Source organism: Hyperolius riggenbachi, chromosome 5 (genome assembly GCF_040937935.1).
Source record: "Hyperolius riggenbachi isolate aHypRig1 chromosome 5, aHypRig1.pri, whole genome shotgun sequence".
Lineage (NCBI taxonomy): Eukaryota > Metazoa > Chordata > Amphibia > Anura > Hyperoliidae > Hyperolius > Hyperolius riggenbachi.
Window position 1 is genome coordinate 401,834,325 of NC_090650.1, and position 26,517 is coordinate 401,860,841.

Genomic DNA, 26,517 nt, shown 5'->3' on the forward strand with positions numbered 1-26,517 from the left:
AGGTTGGTCACCTCCTCAAACGGCCGCATGAGCCTGCATGCATTTTCCATCAGTGTCCAGTTGTCGGGCCAGAACATCCCCATCGTCCCAGACTGTTTCATTCTACTGTAGTTGTAGAGGTAGTGGGTCACGGCTTTCTTCTGTTCTAGCAGGCGGGAGAACATGAGCAGGGTCGAGTTCCAGCGAGTCGGGCTATCGCAAATGAGGCGTCTCACCGGCATGTTGTTTTTGCGCTGAATTTCCGCAAAGCGTGCCATGGCTGTGTAAGACCGCCTCAAATGCCCACAGAACTTCTTGGCCTGCTTCAGGACATTCGCTAAGCCAGGGTACTTTGCCACAAATCTTTGAACCACTAGATTCATGACATGTGCCATGCAGGGTATGTGTGTCAGCTTCCCCATATGCAAAGCGGCAAGCAGATTGCTGCCGTTGTCGCACACCACGTTGCCTATCTCCAGGTGGTGCGGGGTCAGCCACTCATCCACCTGTTTCTTAAGAGCAGCCAGGAGAGCTGCTCCAGTGTGACTCTCCGCTTTGAGACAAGACATGTCTAAGATGGCGTGACACCGTCTTACCTGGCATGCAGCATAGGCCCTGCGGAGCTGGGGCTGTGTAGCTGGAGAGGAGAACTGCCACTCAGCCAAGGAGGAGGAGGACAGCGAAGAGCATGTAGCAGGAGGAGAGGAGGTGGCAGGAGGCCTGCCTGCAAGCCGTGGAGGTGTCACAATTTGGTCCGCTGCGCCCTGCTTGCCATCGTTCACCACCAGGTTCACCCAATGGGCTGTGTAGGTAATGTAGCGGCCCTGCCCGTGCTTGGCAGACCAGGCATCCGTGGTCAGGTGTACCCTTGACCCAACGCTCTTCGCAAGAGATGACACCACTTGCCTCTCAACTTCACGGTGCAGTTGGGGTATGGCCTTTCTCGAAAAATAAGTGCGGCCTGGCATCTTCTACTGCGGTGTTCCGATGGCCACAAATTTACGGAAGGCCTCAGAGTCCACCAGCCGGTATGGTAACAGCTGCCGAGCTAACAGTTCCGCCACGCCAGCTGTCAGACGCCGGGCAAGGGGGTGACTGGCCGAAATTGGCTTCTTCCGCTCAAACATTTCCTTCACGGACACCTGACTGCTGCTGTGGGCAGAGGAGCAGGAACCGCTCAAGGGCAGAGGCGGAGTGGAGGAGGGTGCCTGTGAAGGTGGAAGGGAGAAAGCGGCAGAAGCAGATAATGCACCTGATGGAGGAGGAAGAGGAGAAGGAGGGTGGCTTTGCTTTTGTGTGCTGCTGCTGCTTTTGCTCAGGTGGCCATCCCATTGCTGTTTGTGCCTTTTCTCCAGGTGCCTTCGTAAGGCACTTGTCCCTACGTGAGTGTTGGCCTTTCCACGGCTTAATTTTTGTTGGCAGAGCGAACAGATGGCTTTGGTCCGATCTGAGGCACACACATTAAACAATTTCCACACCGCTGAGCCACCCTGGGATGTGGGCACTATGGGGACCTCAGCAGCTGATGCTGAAGGGCAAGTTGGCTGGCTGTACATAGGTGGCGATACATGGTGCCGGACTCTGCCACCAGCTATTTCTGACGAAGAGCTGCCCCAGCTTCTTTCAGCAACTTCTCTCCTCCTACTACTCTCTGACTCCCCCTCTGAACTGTCCCCCTCTTCATCTCCTCTATTGGGAACATACAGATGATCCCTATTACCGTCATCATCGTAGTCATCCTGCCCAGCTTCGCTTGCCTCAGACAAATCCAAACTTGCACCATCAGTAGGTCCTTCATCCTCCTGACACGTTACATCCATAGTGTTGCCGCGTAACTCAGACATATGAGCTGGTGAAAATTCATCTGGCTGTAACAACAATGGCTGTGCATCAGTGATTTCACCACTAAATAATTCTTGCAAAGTGTCAAATGCAGCGGAAGTGGTGCTAGTAGTAGCGCTGGTGGCTGAGCAAGATGAGGTGTTCTGTGTCGCTAAATACTCAACCACGTCCTGACAATCTTGGGAGGTGATGGGACGTGCCTTCTTCCGAGCACTGTACTGTGGGCCAGGTCCACACGAAATTACATTTACACGACCTCGCGCAGACCTGCCGGGTGGCCTTCCTCTGGCTCTGGCACTACCTCTTCCTCTACCTGTTTTGTCCATATCGGGTATGCACGGAGTGGTATATCACACTGCGTGCACTCACGTAGGTAGGTGGTAGTGGCGGGTTCACTGAACAGATATACAGTGGCGGGTTCACTAAACAGAACAGGTATACAGTGGCGGGTTCACTAAACAGAACAGGTATACAGTGGCGGGTTCACAGAACAGGTATGCAGTGGCAGGTTCACTGAACACAACAGGTATGCAGTGGCGGGTTCACTGAACAGGTATACAGTGGCGGGTCCACTGAACAGAACAGGTATGCAGTGGCGGGTTCACTAAACAGAACAGGTATACAGTGGCGGGTTCACTAAACAGAACAGGTATACAGTGGCGGGTTCACAGAACAGGTATGCAGTGGCAGGTTCACTGAACACAACAGGTATGCAGTGGCGGGTTCACTGAACAGGTATACAGTGGCGGGTCCACTGAACAGAACAGGTATGCAGTGGCGGGTTCACTGAACAGGTATACAGTGGCGGGTCCACTGAACAGAACAGGTATGCAGTGGCGGGTTCACTAAACAGAACAGGTATACAGTGGCGGGTTCACTAAACAGAACAGGTATACAGTGGCGGGTTCACAGAACAGGTATGCAGTGGCAGGTTCACTGAACACAACAGGTATGCAGTGGCGGGTTCACTGAACAGGTATACAGTGGCGGGTCCACTGAACAGAACAGGTATGCAGTGGTGGGTTCACTGAACAGGTATACAGTGGCGGGTCCACTGAACAGAACAGGTATGCAGTGGCGGGTTCACTGAACAGGTATGCAGTGGTGGGTTCACAGAACAGGTATGCAGTGGTGGGTTCACAGCACAGGTATGCAGTGGTGGGTTCAATGAACAGGTATACAGTGGCGGGTCCACTGAACAGAACAGGTATGCAGTGGCAGGTTCACTGAACAGGTATGCAGTGGTGGGTTCACAGCACAGGTATGCAGTGGTGGGTTCACAGAACAGGTATGCAGTGGTGAGTTCACAGCACAGGTATGCAGTGGTGGGTTCAATGAACAGGTATACAGTGGCGGGTCCACTGAACAGAACAGGTATGCAGTGGCAGGTTCACTGAACAGGTATGCAGTGGTGGGTTCACAGCACAGGTATGCAGTGGTGGGTTCACAGAACAGGTATGCAGTGGTGGGTTCACAGCACAGGTATGCAGTGGTGGGTTCAATGAACAGGTATACAGTGGCGGGTCCACTGAACAGAACAGGTATGCAGTGGCAGGTTCACTGAACAGGTATGCAGTGGTGGGTTCACAGCACAGGTATGCAGTGGTGGGTTCACTGAACAGGTATGCAGTGGTGGGTTCACAGCACAGGTATGCAGTGGTGGGTTCACAGCACAGGTATGCAGTGGTGGGTTCACAGCACAGGTATGCAGTGGTGGGTTCACAGCACAGGTATGCAGTGGTGGGTTCACAGAACAGGTATGCAGCCAGACAGGAACAAGTTAAGCCTAACTAATCTTTCCCTGAGAGACAGTCTGCAGCAGCTCGGCCTACTCTCACTAACGCAGGCAGCACACGAGTGACCGTAATGGCCGCCGCTGCCTGCCTTATATAAGGGGGGGGTGGGGCTCCAGGGGCTAGTGTAGCCTAATTGGCTACACTGGGCCTGCTGACTGTGATGTAGAGGGTCAAAGTTGACCCTCCATGTGCATTATGGGGCGAACCGAACTTCCGCAAAGGTTCGCCTGCGGGACGCGAACGCGAACCACTGAAGTTCGCATGGAACCGTTCGCAGGCGAACCGTTCGGCCCAACTCTACAAGGGATGTGGCTAGGCAATTTGCATGACAAACGTATGCAAATTCCTCAGCAACAGCAAGCTGAAAAACTGACAAAAAGTCTCTCTTCCAGAGACCTGCAGAATGCAGACCTGAACAATGATCAAAAAGCTGCCTGCCTGCACAGGCAGCTGAGCAGATCATTACAGAAAGATGACAAAAAAACACTATTTCTCCAATTTCATCCCCTTTAATTTTAAAATAAACAATGCTACTGTAAATAAAACCCACACATTTTATTTGCCCATTTGTCCCGGTTATTTTAATGTTTAAATGATGCCCCTAGTACACAGGTGTCGAACTCCAGGCCTGGAGGGCCAGATCTATGCCAGTGTTTAGGATGGACTGAGAAAGAGAGGAATTTGTTCTACCTGATGGACCACACCTTTCCTGATTCAGACCCATCGATTAATTTGAGCTGTGTCAAAAATGAGGACCTTGGCCCTCGAAGGACCGGTTTGACATCCCTGCCCTAGTACAATGTATGGTGATAATACTTTATTTGGAAATAAAGGTTTATTTTTTTCCTTTTAGTGATTTTTATACTATAGCAATAATTACAAGCCTTTATTTGCAACTATAACAGTAATATGCCCTCATGCCATACATAGTAAAAAAAATGCCAAGTCCCTTCCATAACTATATTTTTATTATTATATTTATTTATTATTTTTTTTGCGTGAAAAGTGTAAAATACGGTGTAAAATGTGTATTCTTTTTATGTTTTTTATTTTTACCAATAGATGTCCCCATGTTCATGAATACGCGCTCCAACTGTGTTGTTACAGAAAAGATCATTGGCTTCTCGTTGAAGCCATGATCTTTCCCTTACAGGCACTTTGATTGGTTCAGGGAATTCTTGTTCCCTTTCACCAAATGCGGCTCTCCGAGTTCCGATGGTACCCATCAGCATGCGCGCGTGCGAACGTGTACAGCAGCAGCGGAAGAGGTTTTAAAACATCTGTTGGTCCATTAAGAGGGATGATTAGTGGTCTGATAGTGGTTAAATACTTAATTTGGCTCAGACTGGATAGAATGGGGATAGATCTACAGCCTGAATAGATTTCCTATAAATAAGCCACTTTTGCCCAGAATTCTGTTTTATTGTAAAAGAGAACTCAAGCGTGTATTAAATAAGTTATCCACAAGATACAGCAGTTGTTTTTTTTAATGCCATTATAAATTATCTGCTTTTTATCTGCTTTGAAACATTGCTAAATTGGAATTTCAGCTGCTGGAAACACCATGGAGTTGCTTTACTAAGGTAGAGACTAGGGGTGTCGGCTAGCTCACACCAGCCTGTTTGCGAACAAGCATTTGCATTGTAAATTGCACGTTTGTGTCTAGTGGTGACCACAACCTTTTGGTTTCATTTCCTATTGCTGAACCCATTACCCATAATTCCTTGTGTGACCTTTAACCTAAGGTCAAGTGGGCTATCATAGCTAATTAGAAGTGAGCTCTAGTTCACGTTTATTGACGTGCGCATGCGTAGTAGTGTTCACACCAGTTGTGCATGTGCTAACACCTATTTGCGAGTACATTAATTAAATGCGTTTGGACATTTGGGCACTCAGTAATAGTAAAATATCGGTATCAAATCCAATATCCAATATGTCCTAAATTTAATATTTTATTATAACGTGTAAAATATCTGTATTATATATGTTACTATACTGTAGTAAAGGGTTTGGGTTAGGTTTAGCTATATAACTATAACTAAACCTAACCCTACTCTTGCACAGAACCCTCCCACCTGACGCCTAACCCTTAAACAACCCCCCCCCCCCCCACACACACACACACACACAAGCAACCTACCTAACCCCTAACCCTTAAACCACCTCCTGCACAAACTACCTACCTAACCCCTAATCACCCACCCACCCCTTCACCTCCCACTGCCGCAGATGAACCCCAAATTCTTGGGCACCACCATAGGCGTTTGAGCCGTAATTTGGATGCCCAATAAAAATCAGGTGTCGAAATTTCCTCTCCGGTGCCCAAATACTGCTAAAATACATTGTTCCCTGTGGCGACGCCCAATTAGTCCACTTGCCACATGCACTAAATTTACTGCTTCGCCTATTTGCAGGCGGATGTGCATTTGCACTGGGATTTGGGGAAGTAGCATGCTCACCGTTTGCTCAGTGAAGCACACTGCACTGTGTTCTTCCAACACTTCTGGAGAATATCAGTGATCTAGTAAACCTGGACTGGATGTTTGCAGGCCTCAGTTTGGTCATTCTGGACCACAGCAAGGATTGCAGAAAGTAGAGTTTGTACTATTGCAGTAACACACCCTCAAAACAGCCAAAGAAAGTAAAGTTGTATTCCTTAGAGCTACGATCACAGTGGTGCATTGCGGTGCGGCATAATGGGCGCTTTGTAGTGTGGCTTGCTGTCCTGCAATGCACCACCTATGTGACATTCACAGAGCAGCGGCTGCGTTGCAATATAATGGTGCGTGACATTGTAATGCACTACATGCAGTGCGTTACTGCAAATTGCTGGTGTTAAAAGTGACAGTGAACCATACTTATTGTTGAATGTATGCTTCACTGTATGCAACGCAATATGCAGTTAGCATGCATTCCATTGCGTTGTGTTCCTGCTGTTGCAGGGAATGCAAAGCAACAGCTACCGTAAACCTAGCCTCAATGAAATTCTTCAAGGAGTTACTGTTAGTGCAGATAAAGATTATCGCATACAGCATTCACTTTATTTCACTTTATTTCAATGCTGCAAAGTGAGGAGTGAATTATTTAATGTTCAAAGGGAACCTAAACTGAGAGGGATATGGATTTTTCCTTTTAAAGAGGAACTTCAGCCTAAACAAACATACTGTCATTAAGTTACATTAGTTATAATAGATAGGTAATATAATCTCTCACCCACCCTGTTTTAAAAGAACAGGCAATGTTTGATTTCATGAGGGCAGCCATCTTTTTGGTTGAAAGGAGGTGACAGGTAGCATGAGACACAGTTCCAACTATCCTGTGTGCTGATCACCCCTCCCAGTTGCTAGGCAATGTGAATAACAACATAGGAAATCCCATCATGCTTTGCACTGCATAAGGGAAAAAAAGCCCGGGCAGTTTTCTTTGATGGGTGGAGCTTAGCTAAAAATGTAGCTAAAAATGATGGTAAGAAAAACAAAGTTCTGATGCTGTGGAAATGTTAAAGAAACACCAAGGCTTTTCAGTTCTGCTGAGTAGATTTTTAGTCAGGAGGTTCACTTTAAACACTACCAGTTGTATGGCAGTCCAGCTGATCTCTTTGGCTGCAGTAGCAGCTGAATCACACACCTTGAAACAAGCATGCAGCTAATCCAGTCTGACTCAGTCTGAGCCCCTGATCTGCATGCTTGACACAAGCTGATACATCATTGCATTCAGTGCTTTTGGAGGTGTGGTTAGCTTCCAGGGACAACAATGGTTGATTTGCATATTCAGCAGTGATGCACTGGAAGGCATCTCGGAGCTCCCTCCAACCTGAATTATCGCAGTCCCCAGTACAGCGCTGCTGCTGATTCCAGCGCTGTACATGTAAATAGACGGTGATTACACCGTCTAACAGTCTTCTGAGCGGCGGTTGCCGCTTGGAGACTGAAGGCGGGGCGGAGCTCCTCCCCCAAGCAGGAGATGCGCGCGCAGCCTGCGTGCGATCTCCTGCAGTAGCCGGCTCCAGGACCTGATGCCAATCGGTGTTAGGCGGTCCTAGGGCTGCCGCGGCGGCCACGCCCGTGGAGCGGTTGTAAGGTAGTTAAGAAGGAAACTTTTGTTTTTCTCCTTGGTGATATGTTTACAACTTGCCAATAAAATGCCTTTTAAACCACCAACAAGCAAGAAAATACTCAAAATAACTGTGATAGTACTTGTTCACGTACTTTTGATACTTTTTCAATTGCAAAGTGCTGGAAAGTTAATTTAAAGAGAAGGTAAAAAAGGTCTCCTAGGAGAAAACTCAGGAGAAAAAGTTAAAGCGAACCTGAGATGGCAAGGGAAAGAAAATGTATACATACCTGGTGCTTCCTTAACCCCCTTCAGACCGATCACTCCCTTCCCTTGCCATCCTCCTCTTCCATCTGGAATCACAACCGGAAAGCCCTAAACTCAGGGGCGTTCTGCGCATGTGCGGCCTGACCGCACACGTGCCCCCATCACTGGGAGAGTTCTGCGCCTGCGTAGTACTATTGCGCAAACACAGAGTGCTCTTGACGACAGGAGCGTGACGGTGGAGCGCATACGGCCGTACTGCGTCTGCGTCAACTGGAGGCTTTTCAGGGTCAGATTCCAGACAATCCAGGCAGAGGACGGCGAATTACCAATCAGCCTGGAGGGCACTGGAGGAACTTTCTGGAGTGTATACATTTTCTCGCCATCACAGGTACACTTTTTTTTTTTTTATTTTTTTTTTTTTTATATTCTTTATTTACATGTACACTTTTACTGTGTATTGGCCTGTGTCTTAAACATATATAATATAAATAAATAAAGTTAAGTGTAGTAGTACATCTTAATTTTATTAAAAGACGGTACTCATAAAGCTTGCAGTGCCTGGGTTTATATATTATTAAATATTTTGTTTTGTGCCTTCTTTTCATTCAGATAAATGAAGGCAGTAACACAGTACTGCAGGATAACGTGGTGGCTGGATTCGATTGGGCCGGATACCACATTAGTGGGGAACCTTGTTCAGGTGAGAATTTATTTATAAACTCAGTTAAATCTTAAATACTAACCAAAGAAGAAGCACTTATTTAACTGTATGCTGGAAAAGGACCTGCAAATGATAAAAGTAGCGGGGATGAGTGAGTTATGCGGACCTCAAATCCACACTTGATTATATATATATATATATATATACTAGCTGGACGCCCGGCGTTGCCCGGGTATGTATTTGGTTGGTGTTGACTCCGCCCACTTTTCTAACCCTAACACACAATGGCCTCAATTCACTAAGATCATGCTAGAGATAATAAGGCAAGAGAAAGCTTACCTCCACACGTGAGAGAGTTATCTTACCTCTTCATTCCTTAACCTCCCTGGCGGTTAATTTTTTTTTCCAAATGGAAAAAATCCTTTTTTTTTTAAATTTTTTTTTTGTTTCATGTAAAGCTTCCAGAGTGGTAGCTACATGAAACACCACTAGAGGGCGCATGTGGCCCTCTATTCCGATCGTCGCCGGCATCTATAGCAAACAGGGGAACGCGTATATAACGCGTTCCCCTGTTTGGCTTCTCCTGTCGCCATGGCGACGATCAGGATGACGTCATGGACGTCAGCCGACGTCCTGATGTCAGGCACACCCGATCCAGCCCATAGCGCTGCCCGGAACTCATTGCGCCGGGCAGCGCAGGGCTCTGGCGGGGGGGGGGGCCCTCTTCAGCCGCTGCGTGCGGCCGATCGCCGCAGAGCAGCGGCGATCAAGCTGTGCGCGCGGCTAGCAAAGTGCTGGCTGCGCGCACAGCAATTTACAGCATGTAAATCGCCCCACCAGGGGCTGAGATCTCCCCCTGCGCGGCATAGCCCGAGCTCAGCTCAGGCTTACCGCCAGGGAGGTTAAGTTACCTCTCCTGTAGTTAATTTACCTCCTCTGTAGTTAATTTACCTCCTCTGTAGTTAATTTACCTCCTCTGTAGTTATTTTCACATGCAGCTAATTAACAGCCTGGCCCATATGCAATTCACTTTTTCACCTGAGTTTTCTCCTAGGAGATAATTTTTTATCTTCTATTTAAAACAACTTTTCAGCACTTTTCAACTAAAAAATACCAAAAAGTAATTGAAAAAGTACTATCAAAATTATTTTGAGTATTTTCTTGCTTGCTGATGGCTTAAACTGAATTTTATTGACAAATTTAAAAATATCACCTAGGAGAAAAGTCAGGTGAAAAAGTGAATTGCATATGGCCCCCTGTCTTTAACTCTGGAGTTATTTTAAGGATTGGAGAGTTAATTTAAAGACAGAAGAGTTAACTTTAGGCTTGCCTGAGGTAAAATGTTTCCTGAATACTACATGCCTTATCACCATGGTAACAACTCTAGAAGAGTTATTAAAGACAGGAGATAAGTGTAGTGAATTGAGGCCAATGACTTAATGACCTAATTTGTGAGCTTTGCATTGTTTGGCATCAATAATTTGCATTGAAATGAAACAAATCTGATTGGTTGTGGCTCCGCCCTCTTTTCTGATTTTGAACCCCAGTCACCAAATGACCAACTGTACCAGGTTTTAAGCTTGTGTCCTTAACAGTGCAAGAATGGCAGCAATTGAATATGCCCCTTGAAAAGCAATACATGAATTTGGATTGGCTTTTGTAGGCTCCACCCTCTTTTATGAATATTAATCCCAGTCACCCAGTGACCAACTGTGCAAAGTTTGAGAACCCTACCGTTAACAGTGTAAGAATGGCTGTAGTTTACATTTTCCCAGTGAAATTTCTATTTGTCTCCGCCCACTGATGACCCAGCATTGCCTGGGTATGTATTTGGCTGGCGTTGGCTATGCCCACTTTTTGTAATAGTAACAGACAATTACTTCAGTGATCAAATTTGTGAGCTTTGCAGTCTTTGGCATCAATAATTTGCATTGAAATGAAACAAATCTTATGGGCTGTTTGTGTCTCCACCCCTTTTCTGCAGTTGAACCCCAGTCACCCAATAAATAACTGTACCCAGTTTGGGGCTTGTGCCATTAACAGTGCAAGAATGGCAGTAATGAAATACTTCCCTTGAAAATCAATAGATTAATTTTGATTGGCTTTTGTAGGCTCCATCCACTTTTATGAATAATAGCTGATGAATCGGTGTTGCCCGGGTATGTATTTGGCTGGTGTTAGCTCCGGCCACTTTTTCTAACCCTAACACACAATTACTTAATGACTAAGTTTGTGAACTTTGGGGTCTTTGTCATCAATAATTTGTATATTCCCATAGAAATTAAGCAAATCAGATTGGCTGTTTGTGGCTCTGCATCTCTCTGGCATTTGAACCCCAGTGACCCAATGACCAACTGTAGCAGGTTTGAGGCATCTGCTATTAATAGAGCAAAAATAGAAGCAATTTAAATATTCCCCTTGAAAATAAACAGGTGAATTTTGATTGGCTGTTATAGGCTTCACCCACTTCCCATAATATTAATCTCAGTCACCCAGTGACCATCTGGGCAAAGTTTGAGAACCCTTGCAATTAACAGGGTAAGAATGGCTGCAGTTTATATTTTCCTAGTGAAATTTGTTTTTGGCTCCGCCCAATTTTTGTAACCTTGACACACAGTCACTCAATGACCAAGTCTGTGAGCTCTGGGGTCCTTGGCATCAATAATTTGTAATTTACCAGTGAGATGAAACAAATCTGATTGGCTGTTTGTAGCTGCACCCCTTTTTCTGAATTTGAACCCCAGTGACCCAATGACCAACTGTACCAGGTTTGAGGGTTGTACCATTAACAGTGCAATAATGGCAGCAATGTAAATATTCCCCTTGAAAATCAACAGGTGAATTTTGATTTTCTTTTTTGGCTCCACCCACTTTTTTGAATATAAATCCCAGAAAATCCCAGTGACCAAGTTTTAAGATTTTGGGTTTCTGCCATCAAAATTGTGTGAATGGTAGCAGTTTATCCAGTAAAGTAATCTGATTGGCTGTTTGTGGCTGCACCCCTTTACTGCATTTGAACCCCAGCCACTTCATGCCTGAATGTAGCTGGTTTGAGGTTTCTGCCATTATTAGTGTAAGAGTGGCAGCAGGTTCAATATTTCCCTTAAAAATCAATAGGTGAATTTTGATTGGCTGTTGTAGGTTCCACCCACTTTCCTGAATATTAATCCCATTCATCCATTGACCAACTGTGTCACGTTTGAGAACCCTGCCAATAACAGAATGGCTGAAATCAATCTAACAAATCTGAATAGCTGTTTGTGGCTCCGCCCCTTTAGTAAATTTGAACCCCAGTCACCTATCAGCTAAGAGGCCTCTGCCATTAACAGTGTAAGAATGGTAGCAATGTAAATATTCCCCTTGAAAATCAATAGGTGAAATTTGATTGGCTGTTATTGGCTCCACCCACATTTCTGAATATTAATCCCAGTCACCCAGTGACCCACTGTGTCAAGTTTGGGAACCCCGCCATTTAAAGTGTAAGAATGGCTGCAGTTTATATTTTCCCCTGGAATAAAATGCAGTTGTTGGCTCCGCCCACTTTTTCTAACCTTAACATACAGTCACTCAATGATCAAGTTTATGAGCTTTGGGCTTTTGGTATCAATTATTTGTATATTCTCATTGAAATTAAACAAATCTGATTGGCTGTTTGTGTCTCCGCCCCCTTTCCGAATTTGAACCCCAGTCACCCAGTGACTAACAGTACCAGGTTTGAAGCATCTGCTATTAACAGTGTAAGAATGGCAGCAATGTAAATATTCCCTTTGAAAATCAACAGGTGAATTTTAATTGGCTGTTGTAGGCTCCACCCACTCTTGAATATCCATCCCACTCACCCAGTGACCAACTGTGCAAAGTTTGAGAACCCTGCCAGAAACAGTGTAAAAATGGCTGCAGTTTATATTTTCCTAGTGAACTTTATTTTTGGCTCTGCCCACTTTTTGTAACCTTGACACACAGTCACTCAATGACCAAGTTTGTGAGCTTTCAGGTTCGTGGCATCAAAAATGTGTGAATGGAAGCAGTTTATCCAGCAAGGAAATCTGATTGGCTGTTTGTGGCCCCGCCCCTTTAGTGAATTTGGACCCCAGTCACCCAATGACCAACTGTACCAGGTTTTAAGCCTCTGCCACTAACAGTGTAAGAATGGCAGCAGTTTTAATATTCCCCTTGAAAATCAATAGGTGAATTTTGATTGGCAGTTGTAGGCTCCACCCACTTTCTTGAATCTTAATCGCATTCACCCAGTGACCAACTGTGGCAAGTTTGAGAACCCTGCGATTAACAGTCTAAGAATGGCTGCAATTTACATTTTTCCATTTAAAATGAACGGCTGAAATTTGATTGGCTGTGTTAGGCTCCTCCCACCTTTCCTAGATTTGTAACATCGATCACCAAGTGACCAACTGTGCCAAGTGTGGGGACTCTAGCTTGATTACTGTGAGAATGGCAGCCTTTTCCATTTTTTCCATTGACTTGAATGGGTGAAATCTGATTTGCTGTTTGTAGCTCCGCCCAGGTGTGCAGGGGGGCCACGAGACCCCCAGAACATATCATCCCAGGTAGTAAGGGATCTGTATACCAAGTTTCGTTCAAATCGGTCAAGCCGTTTTCGCGTGATCGCGGCACATACACACACACACACACATACACACACACACACACACACATACATCCGATTTTATATATATATATATACATATATATATATACATATATATATATATATATATATATATATATATATATATATATATATACGTTAAAGTGAGTGGGATTGTCAGCCACAAAATCAAATTTCATTTTTCCACTGCTCTGTGTTTATTGTGTAGTCTACATCCTGATCCTACATTGCAAGCATTCCAATATAATCATAAATGTCTCTGCTATAAATAATCTCCTCAGTCAGCACAGCTCTATTGTGGTACATTCCTGAGGAGAGGGAAGCTTGATATCTCCCATCTCACATTCCTGCTCCTCACTGATTGGCTGTTCAGTGTGACAGGAGGCTGAGAAGAGAAATACACCTCACCCCTCTGCAGAAACTGCTGAAATATGATCTATGCGGTGCTCACATGTGTTTAAATTACAAAGCAAGCTAGATATGACAGTGCAATTTCTAGGAGAGAAAAAAGAGTAAGGGAGCAAATGACATCAGGATTGGCTTCAGTCAGAGGCAGTAAATGCCTCAAACAGATTTCCATGTATTTACTATATAAAATGGCCTCTACTCACAATGATTTTCTGAAAAGAATTAAGGTGTGGTAGAGGCCATCTTAGAAAAGTGTGTGCATTGAGGGCTTGCTTGAAGGTGTTCCATAGGGTGGGGGCGACTCTTCAAAAGTCCTGGAGTCATACATGGGAGTGAGAAATGCATGGGGCGGTCAGGTGGAGGGGGAGGAACAGAGTGGATGGCCTGGTATGCATATATGGATGAGCTCAGAGATATAGGATGGGCAGGTCTTGTGCACAGATGAGGGCATCATATCCTGCCTTGACGAATGCAACTGGCTAGTATCAGGCCTCCCCGGTTCAAAGTGCATTGGTGCAAGGTGCATTGCTCCCTTTCAAAACGCTGCAGGAGCGTTTTAAGTGCCTAAGACAGCAGCGGATTTCCACCGGTCCTTTCTCCTGGGCCCATCTTTTATGTATCATTCTACTTATGCCTTATAATATATGCTCTGTATATGCATTGTACTTACTATATGTATCTACTGTATCTGTATGCACTGTATGTATGTATCAACCGTATATTTATCATACCATCACCAACCCTGTTGTGCCAAAACCAATTCCAGGTACAACTCACGTTGTACTTGGCAAAATAAATTCTGATTCTGATTCAATCGGTCATGAATCCGGCAGCTAGACTCATCCATTCATTACACCGCTCTGCTTTCACGTCTCCCCTCTGCAAAGCCCTACACTGGCTCCCTATCCACTTCAGGATCAGTTTCAATATTCTGTGCCTTTCCTGGCAACAAATATAGTGCAAATAAAGAAGTGGTGAGTCCTTTTTTGAAGTACTGAAATTGCATCAGTCACTCCTAATGGAGGATTGTACCCATAAGCATTTCAAATATTTGGGGAATGTGATTTGGGGAATTTTTTGGAATACAAATTTGGAATGCAAATTTTCCTGTGCATATCAATTAAGTTAATTTAAAAACCACTTAAGGACCAGGGGATTTTCTAAGGATCTGTGCTGAGTGGGCTCTCCAGCCTGCAGCACAGATCAGGATTGAGCCAGGGCGACCAGACTTCCCCCCTTTTTTCCCCACTAGGGGGATGTCCTGCTGGGGGGGTCGGATCACCGCCGGCTATTTCTGCTTAGCGGGGGGGGGGGCCTCAAAGCCCCCCTCCGCAGCGATATTCCGCCTCGCTCTGTTTCCCTCCTTCTCCTCCTTCCCCTGGGCGGCCTATCAGATGTCGGTGATCCCCGGCCAATCAGAGGCCGAGGATCGCCGATCTCCTTTACGGCGCTGCCCTCTGTAAACTGACATGGAACGGCGTTTCCATGATAACACCACTTCGACCAGCCGACGCCTATCGGCGTTAGGCGGTCATTAAGTGGTTAAAACAGAGAACACATGGATGAGAAGCTTGGTAGTGTCCGGGGTCAGGAAGGGACGCATCTTGGAGATGTTGCAGAGGTGGAATTGACAGGCACAGCTAACAACTGGAATGTGAGGGCTGAAGGAAAGAGCAGAGTCCAGTGTGGTGCCCAAGAAGTGGGCCTGGGAGGCAGAAGGTCATGCTGTTTGATCATAATATGAATATCTGGGGGGGGGGGGGAGGGTGATGCAGCGAAGGTCAAGAAAATCAGGAGCTCAATTTTATCCAAGTTTTCCAATTTGATGATGTGTATGTGTCATCTTTGTAAAAAAACAAATGTTTTAATTATGAACAAATGACCTGACTCATAACAGCTTTACTCTGTTGATGCCCCATTAGCGTACTAATCCTTGTTTAAAGAGAATCTGTACTCTAAAATTCTTACAATAAAAAGCATACCATTCTATTCATCATGTACTCCTGGGCCCCTCTTTGCTGTTTCTGCCACTCCCTGTAGCAATCCTGGCTTGTAATTGCCATTTTTAGGCAGTGTTTACAAACAAAAGATATGGCTTCTAACTAGAGTGTGATAGGCTTGAGAGTAGTTCAGTCTCTGACTCATACAGAGCTTGGAGAGGATGTGTATAGCTTCTGCCAATGACAAGCAGTGCAGCACATTCCGCACATTGCAGCCTCAGCCGACAGAGCCGACAGAAGAGAGAAGATTAGATCATATAACAGAGATAACACAGCCACTGTGCAACTAGAAAAGGCTGCAGTAACACAGACCACATTAGAACAGGTATAGGAACTTATAGGATAGAAGAAATAAGGCTGAAAATGTTGTTACAGGGTCTCTTTAAAAAATCATAATTTGCTTTTTTTTTTTCTACAAATATGTATGTACATAGGATGAGGGGATAACCAATGTATATCTTTCCAGCTAGGTTGGTGGTTATCCTGTATACTCCTTCAACTGTAAACTTGATTATACTTTTTTTTGGGCTGGGATTACCCCTTGGTTCCCTATGGCTTTGTGACCAAGCTACCTAGTAGTGGTGGCATACACACACTTCTACCTATCTAGTACTCAGCACACAATAACCCTATAAATCACAGTTCTCAGTTGGTAAAATACAGCTAGTTACCAGGTATCTGTCCTTGAGGATTACAATTATCTCCCTGCCCCTGGCCCTTATTCAATTCACTTTTTCTCCTAGATTTTCTCCCAGGTGATATTTTCACACCTTATCAATAAAATGCCTAACGCAGGATGGCAGCAGCAGAGTGGCTTCCCCAGGACCGCCTAATGCAGGATTGCTACATCTCACGAAGCGTGAGATTAGACAGCAGCTCGCGCTTGCAAACCTCTGATCCTCAAGTGGTTCAGGCACCAGCAAGCAAGAAAACACTCAAAATCATTTTAAACACAATTTTAAACAGAAGATAAAAATATATCTCCTAGAAGAAAACTTAAGAGAAAAAGTGATTAAAACGGCCCCTGGGCCTGATCCAGTTCACTTTTTCTCCCAAGTTTTCTCCTAGGAGATCATTTTTCACCTATTATTTAACCACTTCTGTGCCAGGGGGTGGTTTTGCTGATCGGTGCTGTGTGGGCTCTCCAGCCCGTAGCACCGATCAGCTAGCAGCCAGGGCGATCAGACTTCCCCCCTTTTTTCCCCACTAGGGGGATGTCCTGCTGGGGGGGTCTGATCGCTGCCGGCTGCTTGCGCTTGCAGGGGGGCTCTTCAAAGCCCCCCTCCGCAGCGCTTCCGGGCCTCCTTCCCTTTCCCTCCCTCTCTCTCCCTATGAGGTGCTTATCAGCCTATCAGGTGCCGGCGGTCCTCGGCCAATCAGAGGCCGGGAATCGCCGATCTCCTCTACGGCGCTGCTGCGCAGCATATATAAGATCTTCCCCGTGTGTTTACATTTACCCTGCGAGCTGCGATCAGCGGCTCGCAGGGTGTTCACGGAGACACGCTCCGTGAACTGACATGGAACGGCCATGCAATCCACTTCAGGATTCAGGGGCGTAGTTAAGCGTACGCCGAATCCTGAAGTGGTTAAAATAACTTTTCAGCACTCTGTAATTGAAAAAGTACCTAAAAAATAGGTGAAAAAAACTATCAAAATCATTCTGGGTATTTTCTTGCTTGCTGCTGGCTTAACCACTTACGTCTATCTGGACAATATATCCATCCAGATAGCCTGCCCTGCTGCAGCTGAGTGGGGCACGCTCTCCTGCCACCTTCCGTTAGCCCAGAGATCAATGAATGGGAACACAGTTCCCATTCATTGATCCATGTCTCCACATGAAAAACCGTCAGCTTCTCTGAAAAGGCACAATTTTTCTAAGTTTCACGTCATCCCTTCAGTTCCTGTTCATCCTCTTGCTTACAGGATGAAAAACAAAAAAATGACTGTGGCCATCTTGTGGCCAAATAGTAAAACTACATCTACATACATTTCTTAAAAAATATACACAATCAATTACATTTAAAATTATCTGTTAACCTCCCTACTCCAAAAAACCCAAATAAAATGTTTAATTAAAAAAAGAAAACATAAATAGTCACCTAAGGGTCTGACATTTTTTAATATGCATGTCAAGAGAGTGCATTACTATTTTTTTTATTGTAAGCTTGTAAATAGTGATGGATGCAAATTGAAAAAAATGTACCTTCATTTCCAAATAAAATATTGATGCCATACATTGTTATAGGGACATAATTTAAATGGTGTAATAACTGCGACAGATGGGCAAATAAAATACATGGGTTTTAATTATGGTAGCATGTATTATTTTAAACCTATAATGGCTGAAAACTGAGAAATAAAGATTTTTTTTTTCTCTTAATATTCCTGTTAAAATGCATTTAGACAAAAATAATTCTTAGCAAAATATACCACCCAAAGAAAGCCTAATTGGTGGCGGAAAAAAAACAAGATATAGATCATTTTATTGTAATAAGTAGTGATAAAGTTATTGGCGAATGGATGGGAGGTGAAAGTTGCTTGGATGCATAAGGTGAAACGACACTGAAGGCTGAAGTGGTTATAAGATATGAAAATAAGGCTTAAAGTGGATCCGAGATGAACTTTTACTCATTGCATAATGTTGTTCCTTTCCTATTGTTTATAGAGCATTCCTCAAGCCAAATACCTTTTTGTTTTTGTTTTAATACTCTAATTCCCTATAAACTAAACAAGCCTCGCCCACAGCTTTTCAGAGAGCCTTTGCAGTAGGAAGGGCTCATGGGAGCTCAGTTTGGGCAGGAGGAGGGGGAGGTGTTACTAGCCAGAGATTTCAGAGGCAGGAGGGAGGAGGAGGGGATTCGCTTTTTTTCACAGGCTGAGTGCTGAAGGTGCAGGTAAGCTTGTCTGTGTGTAATGTTTACAAACAACATGGCTGCTGTCATTGTATCAGGAAGAAATAATCATATTCTATTATACATCAAAGGTCAGCGCAGGTTTAGAAAGTCATTGTATGTAGGGAATGATAAATTCTTCACCACAATACAGTATATGAAATGCTCAGAGGTAGGTATCCGCCAAACATCAAAACAAGAAAAGGCTTACCAGCTCCCAGCAACCCACATTATAAGGTTGTAAAATGGCTCAGGTCACAGATAACGTCCAGGGAACATCAGACGTCGTGAAGATCCAGTGGACATTCATATGGAGGTAAAGTTTCAGGAATCAGGGAATGACGCAAGACTGCGAAACCGGTCGGGAAGGTAACAGGCGGCACCATTGTCTATTGATCTACGATTGACCATTACATGTGCGCTAATCTACTGGGGTTCGCAGTTTATGGTCCCCGTATGTGAGTTATTGTTTTTATATCTACTGCCTTTTAAAGAAATATAAATTATCTAAATAAACGGGTTACGCTTAGATATTGCCGTTTTTGTTTTCCTATATAAATTCCTGAAACTTTACCTCCATATGGATGTCCACTGGATCTTCACGACGTCTGATGTTCCCTGGACGTTATCTGTGACCTGAGCCATTTTACAACCTTATAATGTGGGTTGTTGGGAGGGAGGCAGGAAATTTGGGCGCATGAGGCAAGTAGACAAAAAGGGTGCCGCCATTCACTCCCATAATAAATATCGTTTAATGGGCGCCCAAAAGGAAAAAAGGGCGCCAGAGAAAAATAACGTTTTACAAGCGGCGCCCAGAGACTTTTAATGTTTTTATCACAATCGTTTTATTATTTTCAATATTAAGTGAACAAGTCCATACAAAACATGTATGATATATATAACTGCAATAAAATGTGCATTACATAAGGTACATCAAAGTCTGCAACAGCAGAGATTTCGGCGGCACTAGGCATCATTCACCGACACCTCTGAAAAGTCAACAAATAGCTAAGGGTATAACAGTATAATGGTAGCCAGTGCCACCACACAGTCTTAGTGGCCCAATAGCTCTCCACTGAAAGTACCCTATTTCTAGTAAAATAGTCTGGGAATAGCTAAATTGTTAACTCACTCCAGAGATAAGTATTCTCAGATTAATATAGTCTCTTAGCTAGTAGCTACAGGAATAGCTAGGTAAATGGGACAGGGCCATTTAAAGGAAGGAAGAAGTATGAAGAAAGAAGGATAGAAAAGAAGGGATTTAGAGAAAGAAGAACCATTTGCCACTCCGCCGGTCCCCCCTCCGTCCCAGGGGTGTATGCGTATTAAGTTAAACAATGGTAAGAGAAACTGGGAGCCAGTGAGAATAGTAGGTGAAGTACGGTTTCCACACTTTTTCAAATTGTTGGAGAGAGTCATCTAAAATGGCTTTCATCTTCTCGAAGCAGAGCGCATGGCTAAATTTAGTTTTAAATGAGCTAAAGAGAAGCAATGAAGTTTTCCAGGAGGCTGCTATCACTCTCTTGGCGGCTAGACATATATGCATTAAAAGTTTATGCTGGGATTTTGTGAGTTCAGGAGGCTTTATCCCCAGGAGGGCTACTTCTGCTAGCTTAGGCACTTGCATTCGGATGGTGGTGTATATTACTTGGTAGACTCTAATCCAGAATCTGCGTACTTTTGCACAAGACCACCACACGTGTAAAAAGGTTGGCCGCATTCTCTAAAACATAACCCCTTGTTCGTTGGGCAAAATTTCTCGATACGATCTGGAGTCAGATACCATCGCAAGAGTACTTTATACTGGGTCTCCACTAGAGCGGAGCTTATGGAAAGAACGGGGGTATCTCTCCACACGTGCTGCCAATCTTCTATCTCATAAGTATTATTGAGATCTTTCTCCCATCTTAAGATATATTGTGGTTTTGGCAAGTTTAAGGGCGAGATTGCGTTTTTATATAGTAGTGAAATAAGACCTGGGGAACCTGGGCTCGTAGCGCAGACATGTTCAAAGCATGTTCTAGTAAGCAGCGATTTGCAAGATCTAATGTATTTATTAATGAAATGGGAGATCTAGAGGAAGCGGAAGAGCTCTGTGCTTGGTATTTGTTTATGTTCTTTAAGGGAGGGCTTTTAATGTTTTATAACTGCTTCTCATGATTACATATTATTTAATGATTTATAATTTTTTAAACATTATTTTTAAACGAAAAACAGTACAATATTTTTTTCAAACATTATTTTTAAATGAAAAACAGCACAATATTTTTTTAAAAACGTTATTAATGCTTATCACAGGGGGGTCTTAGGTTTAGGCACGACCAGGGGGGTCTTAGGTTTAGGCACCACCAGGGGGGTCTTAGGTTTAGGCACCACCAGTGGGGTCTTAGGTTTAGGCACCACAAGGGGGGTCTTAGGTTTAGGCACCAACAGGGGGGCCTTAGATTTAGGCACCAACAGGGGGGGCCTTAGGTTTAGGCACCACCAGGGGGGTCTTAGGTTTAGGCACCACCAGGGGGGTCTTAGGTTTAGGAACTACCAGGGGGGTCTAGGGGTTTGGTATAGGTACAGGGAGGGTTCTGTGTGAGAGTAGGGTTAGGTATAGTTTTAGTAAAATTCTTATTAATCTTTTATACAACGTTATTATACATTTCACTTTTTAAACAGGGAAGATTAACGTTTTTACAATTGCGATTTCATACACATTATTTAATGATTTATAACTTTATAAAACATTATTTTTAAACGAAATATAGCACAATTTTTTTTAAACGTTATTCATGCTTATCGTTTAAAACCCTGCGCCCTTTTTTCCCAACGCCCTTTTTTAACGTACGCTGTTGGGAGCTGGTAAGCCTTTTCTTGCTTTGATGTTTGGCGGATACCTACCTCTCTGAGCATTTGATATATTGTGGTGAAGTATTTATCATTCCCTACATACAATGACTTTCTAAACCTGCGCTGACCTTTGATGTATGCCTGACTTTTGAACTTTTGGACATTGTTCTTCTCAGCGGCGGTTCCATTGTTCCTTGGCGCAGATATATTTGCTATTATAAATCATATTCTATTGAAGCTGTTTGCAGCTAGATTTGCTGTGTAAACTGTCTAAACTTTACATAAGATATATAGACAAGTTACTTGTTATAGTTAGTTTTTCATCTCGGATCCGCTTTAAGAGAAGAAGTGAGTTGGACCGGGCCCCATTCATCTATCCCTAGCTTCTAACATAATGAAATTTAAAAATGGAGTAAAAAAAAAACCCTCCCTCCACCCCCTTTATATCTGCCTGTGGTCAGATCAGTTCTGATCTCCCCTACGCTTTGCCTAAAAACATTAGTCAAGAAAGCAACCACATAAGTATCACTGGGTCTGTCTTTTGGAAAAGTTTGGTAAGCAAGAAAGGCTCAATTTGCCACAAGATCAAACTTACGACTCACTTTCACTCATCCCTATTGAAAAATTCACTCAAGGCTCTTACATCACAAGTCTGGCTGAAGACCTAATTCCAGACAGTGAAAGATCTGACGGAATATTAAATCCTACCATGCCCAGCCCAAAATCGGTAAATGTACTTTGTTATCTGCTGTTTCTGAGTGTTCAGTGTCTTAGCTGTGGACTGTTGGTGTTGCAGGTTACTACAACCCTAATTCACAGTGGTACAACAATGAAGCCCATGGTGGTTTAAATGGAGTCTACATGAATGGAGATTACCTGCCAGTCTGCTCCCGTGTGAGGCAATTTACAGTATGGCGGTGCTGGGATTACGGCATCTATATCCAGGTAAGTGACAGAGGGAATTTTCTGTGTGGGCGACTGAAGTGCCTAATCAATGTTTCTAGAGAACTTTGGAGAAGATACATGAACCTGCAGAGCTGGATGGATTTTATCATACATTGGGCCATATGCAATATACTTTTATCCTGAGTTTTCTCCAAGGAGATCATTTTTAATCTTCAATTGAAATCAACTTTTCATCACTTTGCAGTGGAAAAATAACAAAAAGTAGGTGAAAGAGTACTGTCAAAATTATTTTGAGTATTAGCTTGCTGGGGGTGTAAAAGGTATTTTATTTACGTTGTGAAAATATCACCTAGGAGAAAACGCAGGTGAAAATGTGAATTGCACATGGCCCTGAATAACTTTTCAGCACTTTGCAATGGAAAAACGGCCTAAAAATAGGTGAAAAAGTACAATCAAAATCATTTTGAGTAATTTTTTTTTTTTGCATGCTGGTGTTTTAAAAGGCATTTTATTGACAAATGTTAGGAGCTAAAGATAGAGAGAGTGAGCCAGAGTTGGGTCACTTATGTCCTCCAGTGCTAGTTCCCAGTATTCTCTATCCTTGAGGTAAATCAGAATTAAAATGGTATTATTATTTAAGTACTTACTCTGAGGACCCGTTTCCACTATCGCGGTTTCGCAGAGTTTCCCCGCACATGAATCGCACGGGAAACTCTGCCATAGGGGATGACGGCGTCGCGGCGGAATCGCTTGCGGGAGCGATTCGGCCGGAACCCCCCGCAGAATTTGCGGCGGAGGTTGCGAATCCCATAGCCGTGCATGGCACGGCTCATGGGATTCGCCTGCGATCCCGCCCACCCGCTCAGTGCCGGCATGCGTCTGCCAGACGCACGCCGCACTAGTGGAAACGAGCCCTTAGGTACATAAGAGACTGTTTGAAACCATTCCCTGACCCATATGCAAATACCTTTCATTCCTTAAAACGTGTCAATAAAACTCCTTTTTGAACCACCAGCTAGCAAGAAAATACTCAAAATGATTTTTATACTACTTTTTCACCTACTTTTGGTACTAATTCAAATCCCCCGCCACCATCTAGTTTAGTTTTTGCCGACTCGGAGTCGGCGGGCCGCCACGCGTACCTATGCATGCATTCCTGCTGGTGCAGGATGCTATCGTGGACATTAACACGTACATTTTTACACGTTGCAGGTGCAATGCATAAAAATGTTTGTGTTAATGTCCGCAATAGCATCCTGCACCAGTGGAAATGCGTGCAAAGGTGCGCGTGGTGGCCCGCCGACTCCGAGTTGCAGAAAGGCTGATACACCAAAGTGCTCCCCTCCATCCCTCTCACCCCAGCTGCTACAAACTGATTGCTATTAGAGTAAGAGGCGCCCCAGGGCCCCCAACACCTTAATCTCTAGTTATCTGGCTTGCAGTCACTGCCATGTATCCCCTTTTCTTATTTCTCTTGGCTTCACACACAATAGGGGAATGATAGCTGAGTGAGTTGTGTGCCCCTCCTACACTGCGCCCTGAGGCTGGAGCCTCTCTCGCCTCTGTCTCGGCCCAACCCTGCAGAGTTGACAAAAACAAAACTAGCTAGCAGCGGGGGGACCAGAGGAGCCATGAGTGACTGTGAGGGCACAGGATGGCTGCAGGGGGCTGGTAGATACCCCAGGTAAGTGAAACTTATTTTTTTTAGAATTAAGGTTCCCTTTAAGGAGTTAAATCATACTTTTAATTTTGTTTTGGCAACTAAATTCAGAATTTAGAAAAATTGCAGTTGCTCAATGAACATAGACAAGCATAACATAATATTTGAAAAGACTGGATATAGGAATGGGTAACAGCACGCAAATTGTATATTTTACATGTGTTAAATCAGTGTTTCTCAACATTGTATTGGTATGTACCCCTTTTAAAACCCTGTACTCACCAAGTACCTCCTAGCATAGTAAACATTATCACAAGAACCCCTTGACAAATATATATTTAATTGTAGCACATAATTGGTTCTAAACAATTTCCAAGCATTTACTATTGCTTTTAATTAGCTAAAATACAAATTTGGTGTTGGTTAAATAAGATATATCATTTTCTAAAAATCTAAATTTGTTATTCTTGGTTAAGTATATCAAGCCCGAGTACCCCCTGAAGCCATCATACGTACCCCCTGGGGTACGCGTACCACACATATGTAACTGAAAAATGAACTGGCAATTTTGTTGGGTTGCTTTATAGCCCCTGTTGTAGTGCAGGTCTTGTAGGGAGCTGTACTAGACCTGTGCAACAACAACAACTAGAGTTGAAACCAATGATCCTTTCTGTTAATTGTTTGTTGCACTACAGCCTCACCTTCTACCTGCATGTCTGCACAAGACAAAACAGACTGAAGATTTGAGGACTAATTCGGTAATAGAAGTACCGTCACTCTCTTTGGAATGCTGATTTTGGACTTATTATGATTTAGGTTACCCAGGGTCAAAGTACATAGGGAAAAGTTCAATCACAGCACCCTCTACAACTTGGAGCATTGCAATTGGCCAAATAGTGTGGATATAGTTATTATTACAACCTAAAAGAAAACTTAAAAGTTGTAAAGGGTGCTGTCATTGGAGAACAGTTGAAACAGCAACCAATCACAGCAGCGGAATTTCTCTATGAGGTTTCCTGCTGTGTCACCTAAACCATACTAGGGCCTGATTTTCTTCAGCTGCCTTAGACATCGTCTGATAGGCTTTATTGATGATGGCACTGGTGTTGGTCTCCCATATAGATGCTGGAAGACTATGGAGCCTACTTGGGTAACAGAGGGAGGTAGCAGGTGGGTGCCGGGATAATAGTATAGATAATAGTAAAATATCGGCCCATCCGGCACCTATCCTAACCTTAACCCGCCCGTTTATGTGCCTAACCTTAACCTCTTCACCTAATGCCTAACCCTCCTGGTGCCCAAATGACTGGCCGGGCTCCCGGACTGGCAAAATTTAACACAGGCATCTATGAGACACCGGCTGGCAAAACAACCTGATCCGAAAAAAGAGGAACCATTTATGATCAGGGTAGGATTTGTGAGGGAGTTTTTCTGAAATCTATTCTCATTTCCACAGTCTTGTTTATGGATAACCAGGTCTTTTCTCTTTATTTATGTTCTGCTTTGTAGACCCCCTACTCAATACAGATCTCTGACGTGATCCTGGCAGAAAATGGGATGGGTATACTTCCTATTGTCTATAATCCTACAGCAACCTCTCATGGAATCTCCAATAAGACTGTTCAAATCTCGGTAAGAAAGCCAGTCACTACTTCCTAGCAATTTCAGTTTTCCATTGCAGATGGATTTTGGGCTTAGAAAACGTAATGCATGTGTTGGATTATAAGACATTATCCTACATTAATTGGATAAACTACCCACTCAGTTAGCAGCATTGTCTATAGTGTATCCACTCCAAACTCCTGATCGTCAGCCCAAGTGGTGTATACATCATGCACAACCCAATTTCAGCAGCGTTAGAACACTACAATATCTGCTGGGCAGGAGCAAAGTAAAGTTCTCAGTGTTACTTCCCATGTGATATCTCTGGAATTGTATTTACAGTATATGCCACCATAATGAAAAACTGTTTCTGACTCCCATACCCTCTCCTCATCTCACCCATTCCCAGCTGGAGTTCCGCAAGGCTCAGTCCTTGGTCCCTCTTTTTGTTTATCTATAGCTATGGTCTAGAAACACTCATTACGGTAATTCATTTGGTTTTCAATATGACCTTTATTCCTGATGATAACCAAATCTACCTTTCTGATTCTGATCTCTCTGCTTTAACATTTATTGTCACTAAATCTTGTGTCCTCTCAGAAATAAAAATCTTTATCAATGTTTACCAAAGGTGCTGTTTTTCCTAGCTATGTTTCTGCTACTGAGTGTCCTCTCTCAAGCCTCATGTTAGTACATTAACCACCTCTTGTTGTCTCAATCTCCCCCAAAATCTCTGGCATTTATTCTTTTCTTGCATTCAGGGCCGGATTTACATGTCAGGAGCCTATAGGCACAGACGTTCTGGCGCCCTAAGCCCCGCCCCTTGTAACATGCTACAGCCCAAACCATGCCCATTTTCCTTATAAAATAAAACCACGCAAGGTAATGCAGATTACTAAAAACAAGTAGAAAATACCAACAATGTGCAGATATTATCAATGACTTAGAATTTACCAAATATAGGCCATAAGAAATTATACTAATAAA

At 43.8% G+C, this 26,517-nt stretch overlaps 1 protein-coding gene across 1 annotated transcript in view; it reads left to right on the top strand.

The window, feature by feature from the left end:
• LOC137519140 (fibrocystin-L-like) overlaps positions 1-26,517 on the top strand; it is a 328,027-nt gene that overhangs the window by 260,231 nt on the left and 41,279 nt on the right. Inside the window, exons 55-57 of the mRNA XM_068237923.1 lie at positions 8,547-8,637; positions 22,159-22,307; positions 25,438-25,560. Coding sequence (XP_068094024.1) covers positions 8,547-8,637; positions 22,159-22,307; positions 25,438-25,560 — 363 coding nt within the window. The remainder of the gene's footprint in view (positions 1-8,546; positions 8,638-22,158; positions 22,308-25,437; positions 25,561-26,517) is intronic.